The sequence below is a fragment of the Lactuca virosa genome, chromosome 2 (genome assembly GCF_052849685.1).
Source record: "Lactuca virosa cultivar CGN04683 chromosome 2, Lactuca_virosa_CGN04683_v6, whole genome shotgun sequence".
In the NCBI taxonomy this organism is placed as follows: Eukaryota; Viridiplantae; Streptophyta; class Magnoliopsida; order Asterales; family Asteraceae; genus Lactuca; species Lactuca virosa.
In genome coordinates, this window is record NC_136427.1 from 188820412 (window position 1) to 188848001 (window position 27590).

The window sequence follows — 27590 nt, forward strand, 5'->3', positions numbered from 1 at the left end:
GTTGTTGTAATTTTGATTTCGGAGTCTTATTTAATGTTAGGTTTGCAGTTCTGAACTGTCGACTTACGATTCCTTTCTAGTGCTCATCTGATGCCTATATATAGGAGCATTAGTTAGTAGAGAGGATAAAGTTTTTGAAATATAATAGTTCTGCACAAGCTTTGTAAAAAATTGTTCTCTCAATCCTCTAATGCAAACATATCTTATTTACACCTTTGTGTTCATCCAAATCTTTTACATCTCCATATTACATTTTCATTTAGAATCTATCATTCCTATAATTCTATCACAAAAGAAAATTACAAAGTATACTATACAAGAATATACTATTGTTTTAGAAGTTGAAATCAAATATGATTGGATGAATGGGTTCATTAAAAAAACTATGTTGATTTCTACCATTCAAGTATCACATAGAAATCTTTGTGACTTTGAGAGTATACTTAATTAAGCTAAGAGACACAATGTCACTAAAGAGCACCAATAATATTCTCCAAGATATCTAACTATACTTAGAGTAAAGTCAAATATGGAGATGATAGTATTGGCAGAATTTACACAAATTAATTTTAGTCAGGCTCATTAATAAACTCCTTCTTTTAAGCTAAGTATGAATGGTCACACTTCAACTGTAGGACTTCATTATTCTAGAAATGGGATTTTGATTTAAATTTAGTATTTGGATATTGGAACATTAAGACAAAAACTATTGTATTGTTTTGATATATTGGGATATGATCATCACATCAATACTAGTTGTGTTCTATATTAACATGTTTAATCCATGAATAATCTTATTATTCTAAAAGTTCATAGTCGGTCATGATTTTGGGAGAACTTATGAAGTAAGACTAATATAAATTGGATTGGTTGACTCTCGTCAGATGAAAGTAGGCAAGTGGTTGTAACCAAGTTTCATATGTACTTGTCAGATAACTAGTATTGAAGGGACCCACATCAAGATCATCTCATATATTACAGTTATGAGTGATACTTGATTAAAATGTGTTATCTATGTATCCTCAGCACTTGAGATACATAGTGGGACTAAAGTATAAGGAGTGTTATGCTTAGATATGGTCAAATGTTTCTCCTTAATCAGGCAGTTATAAAAGCTATTTTCAGGTATGGTGTGAACTATGCAAGAGGCTTATGTATTCAATATGAGTTTTGTTCATCTTATGTGTTGAGAGTTAGACATCTAATGCATGTTAGCTAAAGTTGAACACCAAATGAGATTGATTAAGATCCAAGTTTCATGTTCAACAATATGTATGTAATAAAGATATAACTGACAAAACTACCTTATACATCAATTGAGGCTTTGAGCTTTTGGGAATTGGATGTTGATAAAATGTCACTAAGTCATATATTACTAGGGGAAGTGAAATGTTGCTAGAGATTCACCACTGTCTATATCAATCTATAACTAGTCTTGTACAAGTGGGAGATTGTAAGATCTTAAAGCCCAAGAGTCATTATAGAATGATAGATAATGTATGATCCTAAAGGGTCACACTAACAACAACTTTATGCAAATATATTATTTATAAGTATTTAGTTCTTGATAAATAAATATAACTCTTGTAATTAACTGGAAATTATTTATTTCATGGAAATATTAATTTTCACTGTTAAGTACCATAATATATTATAAGTTATGATTTATTAAGTAATGTACATCTTTTTGGACTATAAAGACTTTTGTCTTTTACCTAATTGGATAAGGATTTATAAAAGATAAAAGCATAAAAGTTTTTTTATAAAAAAATCCTTCCTTTTATATAAACAAAACCTTAGGTTACATCCATGGGGACAAGGATAAGGCTTTTGATTATTATTTGATTATTATAAGATAAGGAACATGCTTCTAAAGTGTGTCTTGACACAATGATGAAGCATGGGTCTTAAAGTGTTAAGGCCCATGGGATAAAGGCTTAAAGTACGGCCTTAAAAGAATTGGTTTTCTTCCTTCGTTCACTAGTGAAAAACCACAAAATTTATGTCTTCCCATCTCCATATTCTCTCTAGTTTTGTCTCTTAAAGTGTTAAGATCAAAGTATGAAGAAGTTGATACTTTACTTGAACTCTCATTTAGAACAAAAGCTTTGTTTTGTTCTTAAAGGCTTAAGAGATTCTTTTATTACAAGATGAAGACCAGCATGTTATCAGGTTGGCTAAATGTAGGTGGATACTTGTAGAGAGCTTATTCCTTTGAGCTTAAAACAATCTTCATCAACTTCCTAATTACCAAAAGGAACCAAAGTCTTCAAAGGTTGTTTCACTTTCTTCTTCTTTGATTATGTTTAATCTTTCTAAGCTCTTGCAAAATGATCAGTGGGAGGGTATAAAACTAGTTTTATTTTGTTCAAAATTAAAGTCTTATATTGCTATCTTTGTGTTTAAAGCAATTTTGAATAAAAACCTAACACACGATTGTATTTCACCCATTTGGGTTAGGATGTGATGAAGGAGAAACACAACCGGTCTGAGGAGTGTTGTGTGCTCTCATGGGGAGATTTATAATTGTATGGACTGTTTGGGAAAACTAGAGTCCCAAGGGTTAGAATTTGAGTTACCAGTTCTTCCGTCGGTTCGGGTGTTACGTAGTTGGTGTCATCGGTACATTCTCTTCTTATGTTCTCGTTAATTCAATCGTAATCCTGAACGATTTGTTAGATGGTAATGTCTTAATCAACTCTAGTTCTATTTTGAATACTAGTATATGGTTAGATTAATGCTGTTGTGAGTTTGTAGATGTGTGTTGCAACTCTTTAGGTCTCGTCATTATGGGTGGTAGTTACATGTTGGAGCTATGGATTTCTACTTAAAGAATTCAGACACCCTTTCTTGGTGATGTCAGTCGTGGTTGTAAGAACCAGGTGGTGAAACTATTGGGTTGGCTTGGAAATTCGAATGGTTATGAAGTCGTTAGAGTTTAGAAAAATCCAAGTGGGGGAGAATCACTTGGATTTGATGGAAATATTTTTGGTTGCGGGTCATACCGGAGTTTCATAATCAAGTATAGGAGGATAACTGGTTTTGTTTGTCGCCCAAATTGAAGCTCAGGTCTGGAATGATGTTAAGCGGCCATATGTGATGGGGGGAGTAGATGTTAAGTACTCAAGATTATTTCATCCGAAGACGTGAAGCATCGACAACAACACAAGTTGGGTTAGTGTCTAGGTTCAGGTTGAGGGTTGTGTGAGGGCCTCTCTGCTTTTTCTTGTTTGATTAAGGCTTTGGGGTTTGGAACACGACCCGAACACTTGATGGGGTCTAGTAGACTACGAGTATGTATCTTGTCAGTTTTGCTTTCTATCCTTGTAGGTTTGTTTGGAAGACCATGGGGAGCCCATGACAATTGAGTAAGTTTTGTAAGACTATGGTTGGACCACAACATTCACATGAGTGAATCAGAACTTTGACTGAAATAGGCTGGAAGTGTTGTAAGACTGTGGAAGGACCATAACTTTCACATGAGTAAATTTGACCGTTGGCCGATTAGGCCAAGAGTGATGTAAGACTACGATTTGGCATGTAGCATTCACTTGGGTTGAAACTGACCTATCATTGTTCATTCGTTGGTTTGTTAGTCATCCTTTTCTTAGACTCAAGGGTTGTCTGTTAGGCTTTGGTTGGAGTTTCGTTGTGCGACAGTGTGTGAGGTTCTCAACTTCAGTAGTTGGCAGTGGATTCCTTTCTTCGGTTATCAGTGTGATGACGTAAGGTCGGGGAGGTCTTGGTTTGATCAAATATATGAGTTTTGGGTTGACATGGTTGATGCATGGAGTAACCTTGTCTTCCTGGAAGTTAGACGTGATCGTGGAGTCTTCAAGTTATGGACGAGGAAGTCAGCTCGTCGCGAGGTCGGTTAGTCATGATGCGTTGGTGTTCATCTCTTCGTCAGGTCATGCATTTTTACCGCTAAAGATTGAATCGGTTGTTGGTTTTGAAGAAAGTGTCTATATAAAGCATTGTTCCAATGCTATAGTAGACGTGATTTCGATCTTCGGGAGTTTCTGCTCGGTTTAGCTTATGCACCTTGTTTTGGAAAATCCATGTGAATATAGTTGCAGATTCAGACATTCAGTATGCCACCGACTCATGCGAAAGGGAGTAGACATGGAAAAACCACAAGGGGTTTGGAGGATGTTTTAAGAATAAAATTTAAGGATAGATTTCGATGATGAAATCTAATTTAAGTGGGGGAGAGTTGTAAGATGTTTTCCAAAATGGATCAGTTGGTGACTAAAAGGAGTCAAAAGTATGATTTTCGGTGAAAACCATATGCCACAACGTGGTGGGTTGGTGACCATGACGTGACGTGAGACTTAGTTGATCATGTGTCCTGATGAACGCCACGACATGGCAAGTAGGATGACACGACGTGGCGAGTGTTGCAGCCCAAGCCCAAGATTTTTAGGGTTTCCTCCATATTTAAATGCCTTATCTATAGGGTTAGGTCATTTCCCATCAGCCCCCACCCTCCTATCTCGAAGCACTAGCATTTCCACTTATCTTTGAGCTCTTTGTTTGCATTTTGGTCATTTGAAGGTTGAAGGAGGGATTTGTTGAGCAAATGACCAACTAGCATCTTGTCTCCATCTCTTGGTGTATCTTTTAGACTTGTGTGAGTCTCAAAGTTCTCACCTTTATGATCCACTCTTGTAGATCTAGACTTTTGAGATCATGTTGAGCAAAGGACCAACTATGTGATCTAATTTAATAAATTATACTTTTAATTTAATTAAATGTAAACCAAATTATTATGGATTTATTAACTCTCTATTAATTATACACTTAATTAACTTAATAAAACCATAAGGGTGTAATTTGAACTTTTCAAAACTAGGGTTTTAGAATTTAACAATTTTTAAAATTAGAACTTTTAATCAAAAATTTAAATTCCAAAACTTGAGGGCAATTTTTGAAACTTTTCAAAACATTAGGGTTTAGAATTTAAATATTTCGAAATTAAACTTTTTAATAAAATTTAAATTCAAAAACTTGAGGGCAAGTTTTGAAACTTTACAAAACATTATCAAGAACATTCTAGATCAAATTACAAATAATAACAATTAAACAATTAATTGGTGATTATCTAAATTTGACCTAATTCAATTTCTTATAAGATAATTCAAAACAAAATTACAAATAATTAATATTTATCTTATAAAACAAGTAGTTATCTTAATTTTGACAGTTATCTTCTATTTTGGTAAGGATAATCACCAAATATTGATAAAATTCGGATTTTATTAATGAAAAACATTTTTGGTAATTATCCCACAGCAAAATAGGTCAAAAATCCGCAAAATCAGCCATCTGCGACTCAGACTCGTCGAGTCAGCACTAGACTCGTCGAGTTCCCAGTGAACTCGGCGAGTTCAGTCATGGACTCGGCGAGTCCAGCCCCAGAAAGCAGAATTTTGCGATTTTAAGCTTGAATGATTATGAAATACATCAAATACATCAAACAAACAACCTAGGCTCTGATACCACTGATGGGTTTTGAGCACTACATCAATCCTATGGTGTACATGCAAACCCTAAAGCTTTTGGATCTAGTATGTCTAATGAACATGCAATAACCACCCAAAGCTTATAAACCCTATATCTAGCATACATATTTCGAAATTATCATATAAGATCAGATCTAGATGATTACCTTTACAAGAATGACTTGAATCTTCTTGTCTTGGAGCTTAGAGTCACAAATGTCACTCCTCTAATGGCTTACAAACACCACAAGCAAGAAAATTACTTATGAGAGGGAGGAGGAGCACCAAAAACGACTAAAATCCCATAGGGATTACTCCCACACGTTTTTGGGGCCTTAGGGATTCCTTATATAGTGAGGCTATTAGGGTTTTCAACCAGGAAACCCTAATCTGACTGCTTAGGGCCTAAGCAGCCCATTGACTCCTTCCTCAAAAGCCTTGGACGAATTCTAATGGGTTTCCCCATAGATTTCGTCAACTCCAACTTCTATGGAGTCCATTAGCCCAATATTCAACTATCGCACAATTGACAGTTCTAGTCCCCTTTATTTAATTAATGTCTTTTAGCCACAAAATTAATTCTTATTAATTCTTGACTAATATTAATTTAACAATATGATTTCTCCTTTAATATATTATTCATATAGTATATTAATAAATCATAATAACCTCTCTCTCTCCATAAATCATCCTATCAAGTTGCTTTGGTGAAGGCAACCCAAAAGGACCATGCACAACCGGGTCAAGTACATACCAAATGTAGTTACGGGCTTAGACACTAATCCAACAGTCTCTCACTTGGATAAGTCTAGTAACTATAATGCAAGTACAATCCGATTAGCAATCGTAGCTCTTAAAGACGATGTCAAACTCTTATATTATCAGCAACATGTCCTTTAGATAAGGGATCATATATTCCTCCATTCTAGATATCGTATGAACTGAGACATGGATTTTAATCATACTCTCTGTTCATGTGTTGTTTCCCGATTTCCAATTTATGAGGACTGACAATAGACTACAATTGAACACATCAACTCAGTCCCGACTTGGCCAAGCGCTTAGGGTGTCATCACAAAATCATCGAGGGGCCCACGGATATCGCTTTTATCCCACATTGGGTAAAAGGAACGGATAAACTTCGACTCAATGCTCGCTTGTACCTACTCATCAAATCACACACAACAATATGTTTTATAACACCAAGTTACTGATGCGTTTACATATTATCAATGTGCAACCGACTTGTAAATTACAACTCACACGTCTCGGTTTCAAGAATATAAGATATTATCGTCTCACCAATCACTCGTGATAAAATCCATGAAGCGATTCAAGTGAGCGTGGGTTTAATCCAATACTCTAATCTTATAGGAGCACTCATGAACCCTGCAATAAACTTTTGCTATGTCTAAAACACTTTAGACAATTTACAGTCAGATTCATGACAGTCTTCTTTCATACCTTCTTCCAAAGTATGAGCGACTGTGGATGGTTTGAATAATCTTATTATTCGGGAAGTCAAAACATGCAAAGTGAAACACAATAATAATCGAATCCAATATGGCCCCAAACTTTTGAGTATAAATAAAACTCCTTTTATTTAGTCACCATATTGATTACACATTATTCATTGTATAATGTTTCAGATAATCAACTTATTACTTGAATTATAACAGCAGTTGTCCCATTCACCAAGCATGCACACTCTGTTTACCTGTGGTCCATACTTTGTGAAATAGATCAATTGAAAACATTTCCAACGATGCTCATTTCACAATCCCTAATCCTTATCGTTAGTGTAAGAACACAAAATTCTCGCCACTACTAGAATATGTTAGATTCTAACATTTTATGCTCTGATCCTTTTGTAATCTTATTGCACAAAATTCACCAAGACTTCGCCAATGAAATTACAAGGTTCTCTATTGGGGATTGTTACAAGACAATTCCATAGATATGAAGTCTCACATTCAAAGTACATTCCTTTGAACATCCTTATTGCATGAAAGTTTCTAATCTAGACATAAATTCTCAATATCCAACTCCCAATATGGAAACATTTCCATATTTGCCATATGACAACTCATTATTAATAGAATCATATCTAATCAAAATAATGTCATTATGGTCCATTCATTACTATACTTCCAACCGCTCACAAGCGACCAATCCTTAGTGAACCTTAGATTGTCCTTGACAGTTGTTTAATTATTTTAGTCAACCTGGTTCTAGTCCCTTCTCCCTCTTAATGCCCTAGGCATTTGGAAAATTTTAGAACGGTCAAATATTACAGCATATGCAATCGATCCTATACCAGAAGCGTATGAGACATGATACATAATGTCTTACATAAAAGCATGATACTTTATCAGCCATTTGTTATAATATTTCTATTTGTCACATTCTCACAATTCGAACTATGAAGAGGGATGTCGTAATCATAATCGAATTTTGAGAACGCAATTAATATATCCTTGACTAAATTTGATTAAAATTTCTCGATCTAAGCTTTTAGATTTCGAAACAAAGTATAATATTCTCTCCCTTAATTATAGCAAAACAACTTTTCAACCCATGCAACTTTGCAAAGTGAATCTTTTGTTTTCTATAATTAACATTGCTAACTTGCAACACTTAAAATAATAATCATGCTCCCATTAACATGATGATTATATCCATACCATCATAACATTTATGCTCCCACTAGCTTTGACACATATTAAAAAAACAACTAAACTTCTAGAAAACAATACTTATTGATTTCCAAAGATCATATTTCTAATACGATACGCTTCGACAATCTTTTATCTAAGCTTCTAGAAAACAACTCATACACCTTTCCTTAGATAGCTCACATGTGTGTCTAAACAATTTTAGAACTTATATCAATAAGTCTCGAATGTTCAAACTAATTGCCAAATCTCACAATTCGAACTATGAAGAGGGATGCCGTAATCATAATCGAATTTGAGAATGCAATTTACACAATCGCTATCTCCTTAAAATCTCTCTTAGTGAAAGCGTTTCCTCACAATCATTTTTAATGAAGGAGAGAAACCTTATGACACTTAGATTTTATGGTGTATGTGTTCCTATCCATTTTTAATGAAGGAGAGAAAGCGTTTCCTCACTATGTTTACCTATGGTCCTTACTTTGTGAAACAGATCAACTGAACACATTTCCAATGATACTCATTTCACAATTCCCAATCCTTATCATTAGTGTAAGAATACCAAATTCTTTCCACTATTAGAATATGTTAGATTCTAACATTTTATGCAATTATCCTTTTTGTAATCTTATTGCACAAAAGTCACCAAGACTTTGCCAATGAAATTACAAAGTTCTCTATTGGAAATTGCTACAAGGCAATTCCATAAATACGAAGTCTTACATTCAAAGTACATTCCTTTGAACATCCTTCTTGCATAAAAGTTTCTGATCTAGACATGGATTCTCAATATCCAACTCCCAATATGGAAACATTTCCATATTTCCCATATGACAACTCATTATTAATATAATCATATCTAATCATAATAATGTCATTATGGTCCATTCATTACTATACTTCCAACTGCTCACAATCGACCAATCCTTAGTGAACCTTAGATTGTCATTGACAGTTGTTTAATTATTTTAGTCAAATCTGGTTCTAGTCCTTTTTCCCTCTTAATGCCCTAGGCATTTGGAAAATTTAGAACAGTCGAATATTACAGCATATGCAATCGATCCTATACCCGAAGCGTATGAGACACGATTTATAATGAAAAACGTGATACTTTACCAGTTCCTTGCTATAATATTTCCATATATAGAATCCTTTTAAGTTGAATCTTTTCAACATAACATCCATATATGTCCTTTGACTAGATTTGATTAAAATTTCTCGATCCAAGCTTTTAGATTTTGAAACGAAGTATAATATTCTCTCCCTTAATTATAGCAAATACAACTTTTCAACCCCTACAACTTTGCAAAGTGAACCTTATGTTTTCTATAATTAACATTGCTAACTTGCAACGCTTAAAATAATAATCGTGCTCCCACTAACATGATGATTATATCCATACCATCATAACATTTATGCTCCCACTAGCTTTGACATGTATTCAGAAATCTGCTAAACTTCTAGAAAAACAATACTTATTGATTTCCAAATATCATATTTCTAATACGATACGCTTCGACAATCTTTTATCTAAGCTTCTAGAAAACAAATCATACACCTTTCCTTAGATAGCTCACATGTGTGTCTAAACAATTCTAGAACTTATAGCAATAAGTCTCGAATGTTCAAACTAATTGCCAAATCTCACAATTCGAACTATGAAGAGGGATGTCGTAGTCATAATCGAATTTGAGAATGCAATTTACATAATCGCTATCTTATTAAAATCTTCCTAGTGAAAGTGTTTCCTCACAATCATTTTCATGAAGGAGAGAGACCTTATGACACTTAGATTTTATGGTGTATGTGTTCCTATCCATGTGAATCTATCATAACCATAATCATAAGATAATGTTTGTGACAAATCCAAACTCATATGGACTGAATTTGTTCATTCTTAATTTCTTGCCATCAAGGGTCCCACCATTGCTTCCAAGTCTTCGAGCAGCTCACCCCTACCTATTAACATACTTTCCATTGATCAGGATGTCGTGCCTGCCATGTAATCAATTGAGAACTCATAGAACTCATATGCATAGTTGACTCAAACTGGAATGGCACAGAAACAAAAATGTGTCAACACAATAGGTTACAAATCTCGAGTTGTGAGCTAGTGTTTGACAATAGGTTTACCCTTGATTAGTTCTTGAAACTTTTCAAGATCATTTAGACTCCCACTTACCTCTTGACATATAAGATTCTCTTGTCAAGAAACATTTCTTGATAAAACAAATATTCAAGAGTTAGTGTAGGTCCTTATCAAGGCAAATACTACACACAATTGGCCTTAGTTGGTATTTGTCTTATCCAAGACATCACAACGTACCAATTTCAAACGTGCAAGAGCAAGAAAACATTTTCCTACTTCACATTTGATGAGTATGTTTTAAATTTCTTAAGATGATGTCACTCAAATCACAATTTTGGAGTACGCCTCTAAGACTTGATTTTGGAACGAAGTATGATTCACCTATTGATTTAACCATTTCAACAATTTTCGATTCCTCTTCTTAGCAATACTAGTGTACTAAGGTGTCCTCAGAGGATCAATTGTGATACAGTTTCAAAATCACTAAGTTAATCATAAAATAGATACTTAAGTACTCTCCCATCTTTTCAGATTGGAGAAACTTTTATCTTTCTGCATAATTGATTCTTCTTATTCGTTCTGCTATTCAATGAAACCTTTTCCAATGATTCAGAATCATACTTAATCTTTTAAGTATAATCACATTTACTAATCTTTTAGCAAATCATGACGAACATTTTATCGTTCTTTGTGGTGGACTTAACCACTGCACAACATTGTGTACCAGATCTCCTAGTCCTTCACTTGACTCACATACTTATGTGAACAAGGAATTAGTCTTAATTTCCCAAATACGAAGTTTCTCATTCATCATACAATACCAGTTGCATGATTCCAAGTTTCTGTCCAATTGAAACTTGGGCGATGATAATCTTTCCTTATTTGGTAAATTTTTGACATTACCACAAATAACATAACTAAGAATCAAATCCATTCACAATATTGCTAACAATAGAAATATTCAAACACCAATTTTCATAAAATCCATCCCAAGGAAACATAAATAAGATAAAATCAAAATTTATTTTATTGCGGAAAAAATCTTGTCCTTACAATGCGATTACAAATGAAAACTATGTAAATATTATTTAGCAATCTATCCTAACTCTAAAGTAGCAGCTCAAAAAATCTGATCTTCGAATCATGCGATCGAAATCCATTTCTTCATGACCAGATTCAGCTTACTTCTTTCTTTTTAAGCTTTTTTTTCTTTGATCCTGCAAAACACCAAATGTAATCTTATCACATTATGTATTAAGAATCCAAAAAAGGAACTTAATAGAGTTAGATAGTGGATTTTACCTGAAGTAGAGTCATACATCTTGACTCTCCCATCTCTTAGATCTTTCAGGTAGTTAGGGCAGCTTCGTGACCAATGCCCCTTCTCTTGGCAGTAGAAACACACAGATTCTTTGGGAATGACACAAGGGACTACCTCAGACTTAGCCTTTCTCTTGCGTATAGAAAACTTTTCTGGACTTCCAATATTGCCATTGCCCATAGAAGGTTGGGACATTGATTTACCAGACAAATTTGCTCGACCAGTGCGCCAAATCATTTCTGATTCAGCAGCAATAAGCAAATAAGTCAAATCAATGAGGGTCACGTTGTGTTCCATCATATAGTACTCTCTAACGAACTTACCATATGAATCGGGAAGTGAGTGAAGAACCAAGTCAACACCCAACTTCTCCGAGACATCGACGCCCAACATTCCCAATCTATCAATATGCAACTTCATATCCAAGACATGAGCGCATACCGACTTTCCATCTTCGTGTCTTTTTGCGAATAGGGCTTGAGTGACCTTGAACTTTTCAAGTCTTCGAACACGTGGGTCAGGGAGAATTATAGGAGGTGGTGGAGGAAGTGAAACATGATTTCCATTTCCACAATCCAATCGTGGAACATCATCTTCATGTGGAAAACTCTTTCCAACGGATTTAGGAAGACCATAGTTGTCAGACTTTGACATCTACAGAACGGGAGAAATTCAAGTTAGTTGATTGGGTCCTTAATAAAACACCCAAATGAGATATTAAGGCTAGGACCCAACACAATATTCTACAATTTGGAAGAGGGATGCCGTAATCCAAACTGCAGAACATTTGAAGGTAGGTAAATGACGATTTACCAATTTCCACCATGAAAAACAAAAATTGAAAGTTTAAGTTTTAAATGAATTGAAGCTCCTAGATCTTTTAAGATTCATTGAACTTTTCAATGGCATGTTTAATCTCGATTATGCCCTTCATTTGTGACTGGGATGCCGATTATCACAAAAAAGGTGTGAATAACCATGCAAATGTACGAGGTGCCCTCAATGTTACAGTCACCTAATCGACGTGTCGGTTAACCACACACGCTCCATAAATCTATGACAAACATTGAGTCACCCTTTGCCACCAATGCCAATCCCAACTTAGTGTGCCGGTTAACCATACACGCTCCACTAACTGTCTCGGCAAGGGTACAAAGTGTAATTCCGTGGAATTGCATCAAATTCATTTTTTTCCTAAAGTAACTAAGATTTGGGAATTTATAAAAGCGTTTAGTTACTTCGTATTTCATTATACTTATAATGGAAGGTTGTGTCGTATCCTACCCGTTCGGCTAACGACCCTCCACTAGTCAAGAGTGCGGTGGGTAAGAGTGGATACCCATTCAATCGCCATTTTATAGGCAATTTCCTTAAACACCCCTTAGATACCAGCTTCGTGAATGAGGCCTACTAACGGTAAGACTGACTCTTTACTCATACATATATAATATGTTAAACCTTTTAAATGTTATATAGTATAAGGTGTATTTTACACTTTTAAAATACTATGTGGTCTAATTTAATAAATTATACTTTTAATTTAATTAAATGTAAACCAAATTATTATGGATTTATTAACTCTCTATTAATTATACACTTAATTAACTTAATAAAACCATAAGGGTGTAATTTGAACTTTTCAAAACTAGGGTTTTAGAATTTAACATTTTTTAAAATTAGAACTTTTAATCAAAAATTTAGATTCCAAAACTTGAGGGAAATTTTTGAAACTTTTCAAAACATTAGGGTTTAGAATTTAAATATTTCGAAATTAAACCTTTTAATAAAATTTAAATTCAAAAACTTGAGGGCAAGTTTTGAAACTTTACAAATCATTATCAAGAACATTCTAGATCAAATTACAAATAATAACAATTAAACAATTAATTGGTGATTATCTAAATTTGACCTAATTCAATTTCTTACAAGATAATTCAAAACAAAATTACAAATAATTAATATTTATCTTATAAAACAAGTAATTATCTTAATTTTGACAGTTATCTTCTATTTTGGTAAGGATAATCACCAAATATTGATAAAATTCGGATTTTATTAATGAAAAACATTTTTGGTAATTATCCCACAGCAAAATAGGTCAAAATCCCGCAAAATCAGCCATCTGTGACTCAGACTCGTCGAGTCAGCACTGGACTTGTCGAGTTCCCAGTGAACTCGGCGAGTTCAGTCATGGACTCGGCGAGTCCAGCCCCCAGAAAGCAGAATTTTGCGATTTTAAGCTTGAATGATTATGAAATACATCAAATACATCAAACAAACAGCTTAGGCTCTGATACCACTTATGGGTTTTGAGCACTACATCAATCCTATGGTGTACATGCAAACCTTAAAGCTTTTGGATCTAGTATGTCTAATGAACATGCAATAACCATCCAAAGCTTATAAACCCTAGATCTAGCATACATATTTCGAAATTATCATATAAGATCAGATCTAGATGATTACCTTTACAATATGGATGTTACATTCCAAAATCAGTTGTTAGTAGAGATGTGACCTTTAAATATGTTATGTGTAACCAGAGAGGAGGTGGTACAAGTGTTACAGGAAACGATCAGCGTGCTAGCCAAAAGGTGGATTTTGCAACAGAAACTCCATACAGTTTTTGTGATAAATAAGGAATAACAGGGAGGCATGGAACAACATAGACATGAGGAATCCCTTGAACAACCTAGAGAAGAAGTGTCTAGTAATGTTGATGCCAGGAAAGACAAATTGAATAAGCTTCTAGAGAATGAGCTTGTGATGGGTGATTTAGGAGCTAAAAAGAAGATATCAGGGATGGAGATTCAGAGAGATAGAAGAGCATGATGGTTATATATTTCTCACTGCATTGAGAAAGTCTTGTGGTCGTTATCTTGTGATCAATCCAAACTTGTTGGTTCTTCTTTGGAGGTTTGAGGTAATTAGGGAAAAGCTAATTGGTAAGTGGTCAAGTGGATCTTGAGACACTTGAAAGGAAAGCTTGATGTTTGTCTGGTGTATGGTGCCAATGCTTGACATACGGACTTGGTTGGATTAATTGACTCGAACCATAACAGTGATCTAGAGATAAGAAGATCATTTATGGTTGGTTTCGTTTGGAATCTTCTTTTGAAGGCGGAGAGACCAATGATGTTCTGTGACAGGTTACACATTCATAATTCTGGTGCCAAGGAGAATCCAGAAGACATGGCGACAAGGACATTACCCAGAGATAAGTTCAAGATTTGCTTGCACTTGGTTGACCTTCGCAGGTAGTAAGCCCCTTAGGGGCTTGATGGCAGGAAAAGAAAGGAAGTTCTTGTCTAAGGTGGAGTTTATAGGATGTTTATGTCAAAGTGGACATTGTTAAATGTGACTTTATCATTTGGAGCATTTATATAGAGTATTTGAGTTCAATGGATCACTTGGAACTTAATGGAGCATGTGACAAAGGAATGCATCAAGTGACAAGGGAATGGATCATGTAACAAAGGAACAGATCATGTAACAAAGGGGAACATATCATCATAAAGGGGGAATGGAGCATCTAAGAAGGGTATGGAGCACCTGAGAAAGGAATGGAGCATCCGTGAAGAGTATGGAGAACTTGAAAAAGGAATGGAGCATCTGAGAAAGAAATGGAGCACCTGGGAGTGGAATGGAGCACCTTGGTGCATGGATGCCCCATCCATCCTCAAGATGTGCCACTCAACGCATAATGTGACACTTAGGAGCATGGTGCGCCATTAGGTAGTATGGTGCGCCATTGGGTATCTAGGTGCGACACATGAGAAAGAGATGCACCACCGTTTAAGGAGGATGCTCCACCTTGAAGCTATATGTGCCTTGATCAAGGAAGATGCATCAGTTTTGGCACAAGGTACGCCATTCATGCACAAGGTACGCCATTCTAGTGTGCCATAGAGTACTCTGGAGTATTGATGTGTTGTTGATTAAGCATAGATGTGTCACTAATGATCATGATGCACCACTTGTGCATCATGATGCGCCACACATGTTCCTGATGTGCCATATATGTTCCTGATGAGCCATGGTATCGCTTGATGAGCCACGTATGCTATGAAGTCCTCTATGATGCTCAAGATTGCTCAGACGTTGAAGATCCTCAAGGATTATTGCTTGATGTGCCACCATGATGGTTGATGAGCCATGGTGATCTTGATGTGTCACTCTTGCACCATGATGAGCCACCATGGATCATGATGCTCCATCATGTGTGTTGCTAATGCTCATGAAATGTAAATCAAGGATGAATGTTCCAGAAGATTTTACATGGTAGATTGTGATTGGTTGACTCCGTTCATGGGCCTATGGGCTTGGCCTATTAGGGTTTTAGGTATGATCCCTTCACTATAAATTGGGATGTTTGCTAAGTCATTTGTAGTGTCTTTTTGTATCCTTAGTGAGTAGGTCGAATCTCTGTTGGTTGTACTTGTAATCTCTATTTTAGAACTCTGTGAATAAAGAATACTCTCATCCTGCCCGTGGACGTAGGTCACCTTGACCGAACCATGTAAATATTGTTTCTTGTGTGCTTTTGGTTTCGTGTGTTATCTACATTACTTCATATCAAGGGTCGTCAAAACTTGGCAAGTGACATTAGATTTATTATGAGTCTTTACAATTATCGTCTTTTTCCCCTAACATATTTCCATTACCAATCTAGATTATACATGAATTGATGACATATCATATCCAACAACATAATACTTTAATAGAATTGGGAATCGGAAATGTCTTTTACTTATTGAATTATAGTGTTTATTTTGTTTATTTATGAATTTTCAATTAATATTAATAAAACCCCCATTTTAGTAATTGATAATGTGTCATTTGAAAAAGTGGTTAAACAAAAAGTCTTATATCTCAGTGATTCGACCTTGCTTACTCTGTATGTGATTCGACATTGCTTACTCTGTACTATCTCTTAGTATATCGTAGCAGTGATTTGTTGTTATTTGTGTTATTTTATTCAATTCATTTGTTGGTTTGACAACTAAACAATGGTTCATCTAGTCTCTAAAGTGGCGCACTCTCTCCATAGTGACACATCTAGCTTTAACAGTGGCAGGTCTAGGCTATAGATGGTGCACTTGCTTAAGAAATGGCGCACCTTGCCTTCTAAGTGGTGCATCCAAGCATAGAATGACACGTCTTGACCATAGATGGTGCATCCATACACCAAGTGTAACGCCTGTTCCAGGTATCATTTAGTTCTCTAAATTTTTAGGGTTTTGGTTCCAGGACTCGACGAGTTGGGGAGCTCCAACTCGTCGAGTAGAGATCATTTATGAGGACGCATGATTTAGAACATACTCAACGATTCGGAAGCCCCCGACTCGACGAGTAGGCGCTGTAAAGGAAAACCCTAATTTTCAGGGGTTTGTACCCTATTTAAAGAACTTATGGCTCATGTGTAGCCTCTTTCATCGTTCTTACAGTCCATAGAGAAACCCTAACCGTGTTTTGGTACTTTCTTGAGTGTTTGTGAGCTTTGGAGAGTGGATCTTGTGCTTTTTGGATGGAAACTTGAAGTTTGAAGAGATTGAAGTGAGGAGAAGGCTTTGGATTCGGCATCTACCTGTTGTTAGCATCCATTTTGAGGAAAAAAGTCGCTACCTTGATCTCTTTTTGCTTAGATCCCATCATATGGAAGAATATGGTCACTTTTAGTGCAAAAATGGTGTCATACTCGAATTTGGACTTGTCATGAGGATATGGTTCCAGATCTTAACACCTCTAGGTCTTTCATGACATAAATTTGCTTCCTTTACCTAGTCTAAGCCCTTTTCCATGTCCTAAGTGTTGCATGAACCCTAGTTTTAGTGTTTAAGCCTTGGGAGGCCTTGCATGCACGTAAAGTTTGCAACTTTACGTGGTAACTACACCATAAGAGGTTAGATCTGTAATTTGGAGCCTTGGATTCCACTGGAAAGGTCTGAACACAAAAGGACTGTGGGGACTCGACGAATTGCTTAGCCAACTCGACGAGTCGGGTAGGGTTTTCCGCTTTTGGGATCCAGAGTGATTTTGGTGAGCTGATTAAGAGATTTCGGTCAAGAGATTCTAGTTTAGAGTTTTCGGCCCTTGGACGTTAAGGAACTCGACGAGTTACTCAAGTGACTCGGCGAGTTGACTTGGGACTTCGGTTGTATAAACTCTGAAGGAACTCGACGATTGGTTGGATGCACTCGAAGAGTTGGGGTCAACATGGACTGTTGACCTTGACTGTTGACCAGGGTTGAGCAACGTTGACTTTGAGGGTATTTATGGTATTTCAGGATTGTGACAAATTAATCACATGATGATTATAGGCAATTGAGTTGGAGCTGTGCGTTGGGACTTATCAAATCTTATCTTGTCAGTTCAGCATTCACAAGAGGTGAGTCTCCTCACCATACCAATGGGTCGAAGGCACCAAGGCCGACCCATTTTATGATGTGTGGTACACTAGCTGAAGTTATATTATGAGGCATGATAGTTGGTTATGTGCTAGGAAGTATGCTAGTTGTATATGTGGTATGCTTGTATGGAAGACCATGGGAGAGCCCATGACACCTGGATGTAAGACCATGTGGAGAGCCCATGGCTTTCCTACTAAAGACCATGGGAGAGCCCATGGCACCCGGATGTAAGACCATGTGGAGAGCCCATGGCTTTCCTATTAAAGACCATGGGAGAGCCCATGACACTTAGGTGTAAGACCATGTGGGGAGCCCATGGCATCCTGGAGTAAGACCCTAGGGATGAGCCCACAACATCCCTATATGTTGTATGCATGGCTTATGTGGTTTATGTAGCTTTTATAGCTAATATGATTATGTGATTATGTGGATTGTGTGGGGTATGCACTGGGGAATTCACTAAGCATTAGCTTACAATTTGTGGGTTTGTTTCAGGTACATTTGAGCCTAAGGGCAAAAGCAATGCTTGACGACGCGACATGCACTCTTTCTCAGGCGTTTTTATGGGACACTGTTGTTTGGAATAATATTGTTGATGTTATGAATTTGAAAACAAATGTACCTGAGATTTTATGGTTTATTAAAAACGATTTTGACTATTTAAAAATGAAAAATTTCTTTTGAAAAATTGGGTCGTTACACCAAGATGCTCCATTCCACTCTCAGGTGCTCAATAATCCCTTTTAGAAGATATCTTCGTTTGTCAAATGATCCATTCATTTCTCAGATGATTCGTTCTTTCGTCGCATGCTCCATGAACCCTAAGTGCTCCATTGAACTCAAATGCTTCATGAGAATGCTCCAAATGCTCAAGTCCCATTTAACATATTGTTTTTATTATTTTCCTAGATTATTATTTATTTATTTAATAAATATTTATTTTAGCCATAATTTAAGAATGTTACATAATCAACTAGTTTTGACCAGATGTAACATATTATGTTTTTAATGCTACCATTTAATAATTATTAATATAACATACTTAATATTGTTAACATATTATGTTTTTAATGCTACCATTTAATAATTATTAATATAACATACTTAATATTGTTAATATAACATGATGTTAAACGTATAACATAAATAAAAATGACCAATAAACTTAAAAAAAATATTAAGGACTATTTTTAATAAAAACAATTAAATATAATATTAAATATAAAACCTAAATCAAAATGTATTAAATTGATTTGAAACTTTCAAAACCTTACTAACTTCTTTAGAGAATACATTCAACTCTTTTATTATTATTATTATAAATTTCATGTTAACACTTTAACTTTCAACCAAAATTACTTAATCTATTAGTTTAAGTGGTTGTAAAACATTATTTTTAAATGCTACAACTTAATAATTATTAATTTAATATATTTAATTTGTTAATATAAATATGATGTTAAATTTAAAATGTAAATTAAAATATTAAATAAACTTGAAAAAATTAAAGGAGTATATTTTTAAGACAATTATATATAATGTAAAGTATAAGCATAAATGGAGATGCAAAATGAATATACATTATTGAATAATATGATTTTAGTAGATGTTTATCCTATTATATTATTCAAAATCGTTACAGTCTTATATATTAATAATATGATTTTAATAGATATTTATTTTATTATATTATTCAAAATAGTTAAAGTATATATCGTCTTAGTATAAATATTATTATTTTATAGTTATTCAACAAAATATATTTGTAAAAACTTTAATCATATAATTTTAAAATTGACTACGAGACGGCATTCGCTTAATATCAAACATAACCAACTCAAATACAAAAAGCATGTATCACAATTCACAATCACACTAGAATTACCATATTCCGTAAACAAATTATAAATTACGTTGGGTTAATTCTATACGTATAGAGTCGATTAGATACTTGTGTATGCAACTATGCATGCCATATGTTTTTACAGAACTGGTTTTTAAATAAAAATATTAAAAGTGTTTTGGTATGGGCAGTGGGAACCGGATATTTGTGGAAAGCCATCATCTTATTTAAGGGCCTACAAAGGTACTTCTTGACAAATTGGATTATCATATGATGATAACATGCGATAATTTTTTTCTTATTTCTTTTTCGTTTTTCAACCCTTTTATTAATAAGGTAATCTTTATATTAAATAGATATATTCTTTAGTTGATTCTGAATACATAATATAAAGTTTTCTATATTGAATTTAAAATGTGTTTTTAAAGCCGGCTACTTAACACATTTAACCCCTTAACCTCCAATTCTTTAAATTTGGCCATCCAGTTTGTCTAGTAATTAGTCAATTCTCAACTTACCAACTTAACCTTAACTAACAAATTTTCTAACCAAATGGTTCATAAAATGTTAGTTTGGTTAATTCATGATCAACTACGATGTTTTCCGTAAATTGCCAAGTATATTTTCTAACGTTTGAGTTGAAATATGAGGTTAATTTATTTAATCGATAGATTTATTTTTATTATATGACTATTTTAACATTGTTATTTATTTATTTTACTTATTATTTTAGCTATTTAATTTATTTATATAACTATTTTTTTTATAAATTTTAATTGTACTAAAAAGCTAAAAATTATAGCCTCAAAATGTGGGTGCTACATAAACCCAACTTGAAACTACTGCTCTTAATTCCTAAGTTTAAAGAATTAACGAAATCACCTGATCGATATAAGATACTATAAATAATAATGATAGATCCATGTAAGATAAGATAGTACGTCTTTGCCAAAAAAGAGTTTGAGTTAAGGCTCTTAACAAATTTTGAAGACATCTTAACAACATAGATGTTGTAAAACTATGTTTATATGATCTAGAGGTTGTAAAGTCTAAAATAAAGATTAATGTTTTATCAATCTTAGGGTCATGAAAAAGGTTTAGTGTGCTCAAATGAAGATTATTCGAGACAGTCTTTGTGTACATTTATTATAATTAGTTTTGATCGAGAATGATTGATCATATTTCTGCATGATAGTTTAATAATAATAACAATAATTTGATTTATTATTTGCGGCGATTCAACATTTAATTCTTCATATTATTTGTCATTTTGTTGCTTTTGTAATAACAATTTGATTATTAATAATTAATGTTAATTATCTACTCATTTGATTTTAATATTCCCTAGAGTTTTATATTAGGTCACAATACTAATTATCTTAATTATTTGATTGTTTTGATTGCCAAATCCGAAATACAACATTATCTTCTATTATTGTCTGTTGAATGTAATAAATCTACCACTACAAATATGAGGGATGTGTAAATCCCTCCATCAAGCAAGATGTTGCCAAATAGAACACACACGGAACAACTTCAAAAATGTGGTCATTTAACTCAAATTTGACTCAATGTAAAATTCCATACCGGAATAATAAAGAGTGAACACAAAACCTTTCTTATTCAAGTTGTTTCAAATAGGTAAACAATCTAAATAAAGTATCCAATCATTAATATTAACTTCGATTGTCACGACTTAGTACTTACATATATAAATAGAAATTTTAGTTATTTATAATTTTCTATTACCTCCATATATAAATCTTTTTTTGGTACGTCAAGTATCTAATTATTTGATCAGTTTCACATGCTTTTCTGGGTAAAAAGAGATAAAAGCGATAGAATTGCATGATGAAAGAAAGAGAAGAAACATGTGGTTAAGGGTGAGAAGAAAGTGGTCTACTACTTTGGTCACCATCGCACACGTCAGCTTTTTCATTCTATTATGGATTGAATAATGAACACACCTCCTTCAACTTTGTATATCATCCAATTGTTTTTCTTTTGATATTTATATTTTTACTGAAATACAGTATGAATCAGGTCAAAACTATTGAGATATTTCTTTTTTTATTAATCGTATAATTAATTGACATGAAAATACTATATAGACAAAATTACATTGTGTTTCAATCACAATATATTGATTCAATACAACTATAAAAAAATGCTACGTAGCACTGAGTTCTTGTTGTTTCAAAGACTGGACGTGAGTTCTTGTGGTTTCAAACTTTCATTTTAACTACATTATCATATTTGACCTATTTGACTTTTTAAAACTAATACAACAATTTAAAATATTTTTTAGTGAAATTATTGAAATCTTATTAAGATTTTTATTAGATCAAACACAAAACTTAGTCCATTGAAATGAAATTATAAATAAAAATGGTTTTAGATGAAGGAAAACATAAGACTCTCAAACCTATTTATGTAAATATATACATGAAAATTGATGAACAATGTTTTTATGTATAATGACAGGATTACCCCCCAAAAACTAATATTAATACATACAAAATACAAAACGGCATTCAGCCGAAAAGACCATCACTGTTTCCCTTGTTCGCCGTCTTCTTTAATGGTCATCTCCACCTCTGGAACCGTGCTAAAATGAGCATCACCGGTGGCAATGGCGGAACCCGAATCAATCCCTGCCCCCGCCTGAATATCCTTAAACATCGCCATCACCTGAATCATCGTCGGCCGCTTCCATGGCCGGTCATCCAGGCAAGCCACCGCCACCTTAAGGTGCTGCAATAACTCAATTTCCAACCCTGGATCTTCCTTCAACAAGTCCCGATCAAAAACATCACTTATCTTCGTCTTTGCATGCTGTTTCACCCACCCAACAAGATTATTATCACCAAAATCCGGAGAATCTGTTGGTTGTTTTCCGGTCAAAAGCTCCAGAAGCACCACCCCGTAACTGTAAACATCCCCTTTTGTTGAACATCTAAAGCTTTGGTAATACTCAGGCGGGACATACCCTGGTGTTCCTGCTAACGTGCTCACACTCAAATGCGTGTCCATGGCACTCATATGTCTCGCCATTCCAAAATCCGACACCCGGGCTTCCAGATTTTCATCGAGTAAAACATTGCTCGATTTCATGTCACGGTGGATTATATGAGGGATGCAGTTATGGTGGAGGAAAGCTAGCCCTCGGGCTGATCCGATTGCGATTTTTCGTCTTGTATTCCAGTTTAATTTCAGTCCTGTTTTCTTCCGATCGTGTAACACGTCTTCTAAGCTTCCGAATTTCATGTATTCATATACAAGTAACCTTTCGTCCCCGACTTTACAGTAACCCAACAACGGGACGAGATTCCGGTGTTTTATTTTTCCGATTGTTTCCATTTCCGCCATGAATTCTCGATCACCTTGCCCGCTGACGTGGATTAGCTTCTTTATTGCAACGATGGAGTTATCCTTTAATTGGGCCCGGTAAACGTCACCGAATCCGCCGGACCCGATCATACTGTTGTTGTCGAACCCGTTTGTGGCTTCTAAAAGATCGGCGAATGTGAGTTTTCTCAAGGGTTTTTCGAAAGCGGCGAGGCTTATGCTTAGAGCTTCGCGGGTGCTGGTTAGTTTCCATGCAGTGCTTGTGTGGGCAGCGCCGCCGCCGGAATACGAATTGCCGTTGTCGGCGTATGCTTCGAGGGCTGCGGCCGCCTTCTTCCGTTTTCTTTTTCGCATTTCTACTAAGATTATGATGACTCCAAAGATACAGAACAACGAGAAGAGTAACCCCATGGCGACACTTCCGGCGAGGGAAGCTTCCCGTCTGTTGGACTTGGAATGAGAGTTCGATTTACCGTTTGGATCATGTTTACATGCAGGTAGAGGGTACCCGCAGAGACCGGAGTTATTTGAGAATTTGTCCGGTGAAAACGTGTCAAACGGAGCAGATTCCGGGATGCTTCCTGATAAATTATTGTAGGATAGATCGGCGTCACCAAGACCGAGGGTGGTCAACGAATTTGGGATTGATCCGTTGAGTCTGTTGTGTGATAAATCAAGAATCGCTATCGTCTTTAACCCGCTAAGTTCATCGGGAATCGGACCTGTAAGATCGTTATGCCCCAAATTCAGTATGAAGAGATAATACATTAATCCAAGCTCCTTTGGGATTCCTCCCTCCAATTTATTATACGAAAGATCAAAGAAGATCATTGATCCGTTATGGTTGAAGTTTGGCTCAGTGATCCCTAAGTACAATCTCGTGAAGTTACAGGGATGTCTCGACGAAATCCTGTCTAAATCCTCTCGACGGATTCCTCCAAACTCCAGTAAATTTCCGGCGCCGTGACACTGCTTGCTCCCGTCGTTCTTGATGTATATAAATGGTTTCCCGGTAAGATATGCAGCAGCGATGTATCCAGATTGCTTGAAGAGAGCAGGTGGGATAGTGCCAGTTAACTGATTGGTGTTGAGATCTAACCATACCAAGCTTTTACAATCCCCAAGCTCCGGCGGAATGTTCCCGGAAAATGAGTTGTTCCCGAGTTTAAGAATGGCAAGGTTGGATAACTGACCAAGGGCTGCCGGAATTTCGCCGCCTAATCTGTTGTTGGAAAGGGAAATCCAATTCAAATTGGTGCAGTTGCTTAAACTAGCTGGGATTGATCCGGTTAAATAATTGAAATCGAGGATCAAATTCTCGAGAGTTTGAATGTACGTAAGCTCTTCTGGGATTTCACCGGAGAGCAGGTTCATCCATATCATCAAATCCTGAAGTTTTGACAAATATCTAAAACTCGACGGGATCACTCCGGTTAACGAATTGAAACTGAGATCAAGTGACACCAATTGTGAACAGTTGCTAAGAGATGAAGGGATAGTACCAGTGAGCAAGTTGTTCTGAAGATACAATACCTTCAACGAAGTACTCTGGCAGAGTCCCGCCGGGATTTCACCGGTTAACTTGTTGGAACTCACATCAAACTTCTCCAGATTGGTCAGCTCCAACAAGGATTCAGGCAACTCACCGATGAAATTATTGAACGCCAGCATCAAAGTCTTCAAGCTGCTCAAATTCATAAGGGTGTCCATCGGAAACACGCCGGAGAAATTATTCCGGGAGATGTCAAACAGTTGAAGAGAAGAACATGCTTTCAAGCTCTCGGGAACGGTGCCGGAAATGTTGTTACCGGAAACATTAAACTCTAGGAGCTCACCACATCCCTCTGATAGTATCCACGGCAAAACTTCCGACCCAGAAATCCGGTTGAACGATAGATCAATAACCTGAAGAGAAAGCCCAATAGGCTTCGAAACACCCGTAAACTCCATCGAGTTTCTCGACAAATTGAGGGATTTGAGCTTCTGACAACCCGACAACGATGAAACATCAGAAACAGAACCGGTGATCCGGTTTACACCCAGATCTACTGAGCTAAGAAGCTTACTACACTGAGATCTCGACCCCCATGAAAGTGTACCAGTGAGGTTACAGTTCTTAGCTACAAACGACTCAAGACTCGGAAGAGTCAACAAGCTGGAAGAAACCACACCAAAATCTGCGCTCAAATCAATATTGCTCAGATCTATGGATGAAACAGTTGAGTTTTTACAAGTAACACCGGTGAAAGTACATGGGTTGTTTCCTTTGAGCCAGTCGGGTAAACGATTCGGGTTTTGAAGAGTAGATTTGAAGAACAATAGCTGCTCAGCTTCACCCACATCGCCATTGACATAAGCGAGACAACGAAGCAAAGCAAGAAAGACAAGAAATCGGTTAAAGCTATAAGGTTTCATGATGGTATAGGAAATGGAAGATGATGTTATCTTAGCTTTTTCAGGAGATTATCAATAACTGATTAGCTTACATCATTCCAGTTGGGGGAATGTAGAGAGAGAAAGTGAGATTGGGTTTTGGAGAGAGATGGAGAGGGAGAGAGAGTATATTTGGGATGGAGAGAGAGGTGTGGATACAGCTGTTTGGTCACATGGCATGTGACCCATCTTCACTGTTAGTTTACCTGGAGATAGATGCAAGGGGAAGAGAAAGAAGAGAGAGAGAGAGAGAGAGATAATGGATTTTTCTTTGTATTCAATTCTCTCTCCTTTCTCTTAAAAGAAGTGTGTTTGTCTCTTCTTTTTTCTGTCTGCGTACGTGTGATTAAGGATGGATCCATCACTGTCTTTTTTTTTTTTTTTTTATCAGATTCCGTCCTCATTTAACTTAAATCAAATTTATATGCATTCTTAACCAATAACTATATACTATAAATTGATTTCATTCGTTAAATTCTTATTAAAAAACTATAAATATAGTCAAAACTGAGATTTGTGTTAATAAAATGATCATAATACTGGAAATTCGTTTAAAATAACCACTTATTTCACATCAATGTCAAATTATTTTATTGATTATTGCTTTTTTATCTATTTAAGAATAAATGTCACAGATGTCACCAATTTATCCGTTTTTGTTTTTGACGTTTTTCTTATGAACAATGTTATACAGTTGTTGCTTGTGGGTGATGTGGTCAATTGCTTATATGGCAGAACACTATGATATGACACTATTTCACTTTAATTAGGTAACAAATGTTTGTGGAAGGAAATTCAACATATAGAGAAGAATGGTGATGCATTCTTGATCTAGTAAATTTATGTGCGCAGACAACGAAATCAACCACATTGTTGATGTTATTGTGGTGTTCAAGCTAGTTTTTTGGTTATTTTGTAATGATAAAAACCCAAATAGGTATTTTTTTGGTTGCAAAACTTTCCAAATGAGGAAGAAAATTATGGTTGTTTTGATTGGTATGATAATGAACTTCCCCATAGTTGTATGAATAAGTAACATGTGTACGATCCTAGTGAATGGTAATTTTCCAAATGAGGATGAAAATTTGCTTCTAATGATGAAGTCGAATGAAAACCCAACACACGTTCCTAGTAAAATGAAAATTTGCTTTGAATGAAGAAGAAGATGAATGAGAAGCCCACACACGGTCCAAGTGAAGGTAACTTTTCAGGTGAGAATGAAAATTTGTTTTTAATGAAGAAGGTGAATGAGAATCCTACTGATGATCCTAGTATAGGGATTGTTCCAAATAAGATGAAATCTGTTTCTAATGAACACGAAGTTGGATGAGGAACTTGCCAATTGTAACTACCGAAAATTTGAGTATTTGACTATACTCTACTCGGTATATAGAGTCTTTCGAATATGACATGTTTGAGCAAAATCAAGAAAACGAAAAAAAATGAAAGAACGTGACGCGTTCTCTACTTGACACGATGTGTCAACGTGTCCAGGTCATGGATACGTGTCAAGAGAATGCGACACATGGCAAAAAGATAGGTATGTGGCAAAACTTGCGATGTAACATGTTAAGTCCTAGCGTATCGGTGTGGCTGGGTGGCACGATACGTCTCATGTTAGTAGGACACATGGTAGACTCTGGGATACACGTGGGCTGCGACGTGACGCGTCTTCACTAGTCTGCACACACACACACACACACACACACACACACACACACACACACACATATATATATATATATATATATATATATATATATATATATATATATATATCATGATTGCAGAAATCGCTAATCGGTGGACTAGCGATTAAGGATTAATCGGCTATACGAGGATTAATCGGGGACCATTATTTATTAAGAAAATTATTCAAAAATTTATAAATCTAATTTTAATCCTACAAAAAAAGCGATTAATCGGCGACTAGGTCCGACTTTGACCTACATTGACCAAACTCGATT

General features: G+C 35.5%; 1 protein-coding gene across 1 annotated transcript; it reads right to left on the minus strand.

Moving 5' to 3' along the window:
* Positions 1-22255: 22255 nt before the first annotated feature.
* On the minus strand, positions 22256-25906 carry LOC145159882 (protein BRASSINOSTEROID INSENSITIVE 1-like). Its single transcript, XM_079078928.1, has one exon. It carries the CDS (start codon positions 25603-25605, stop codon positions 22393-22395), a length of 3213 nt encoding a protein of 1070 aa, XP_078935054.1. The 5' UTR covers positions 25606-25906; the 3' UTR covers positions 22256-22392.
* Between the last annotated feature and the right edge of the window lie 1684 nt (positions 25907-27590).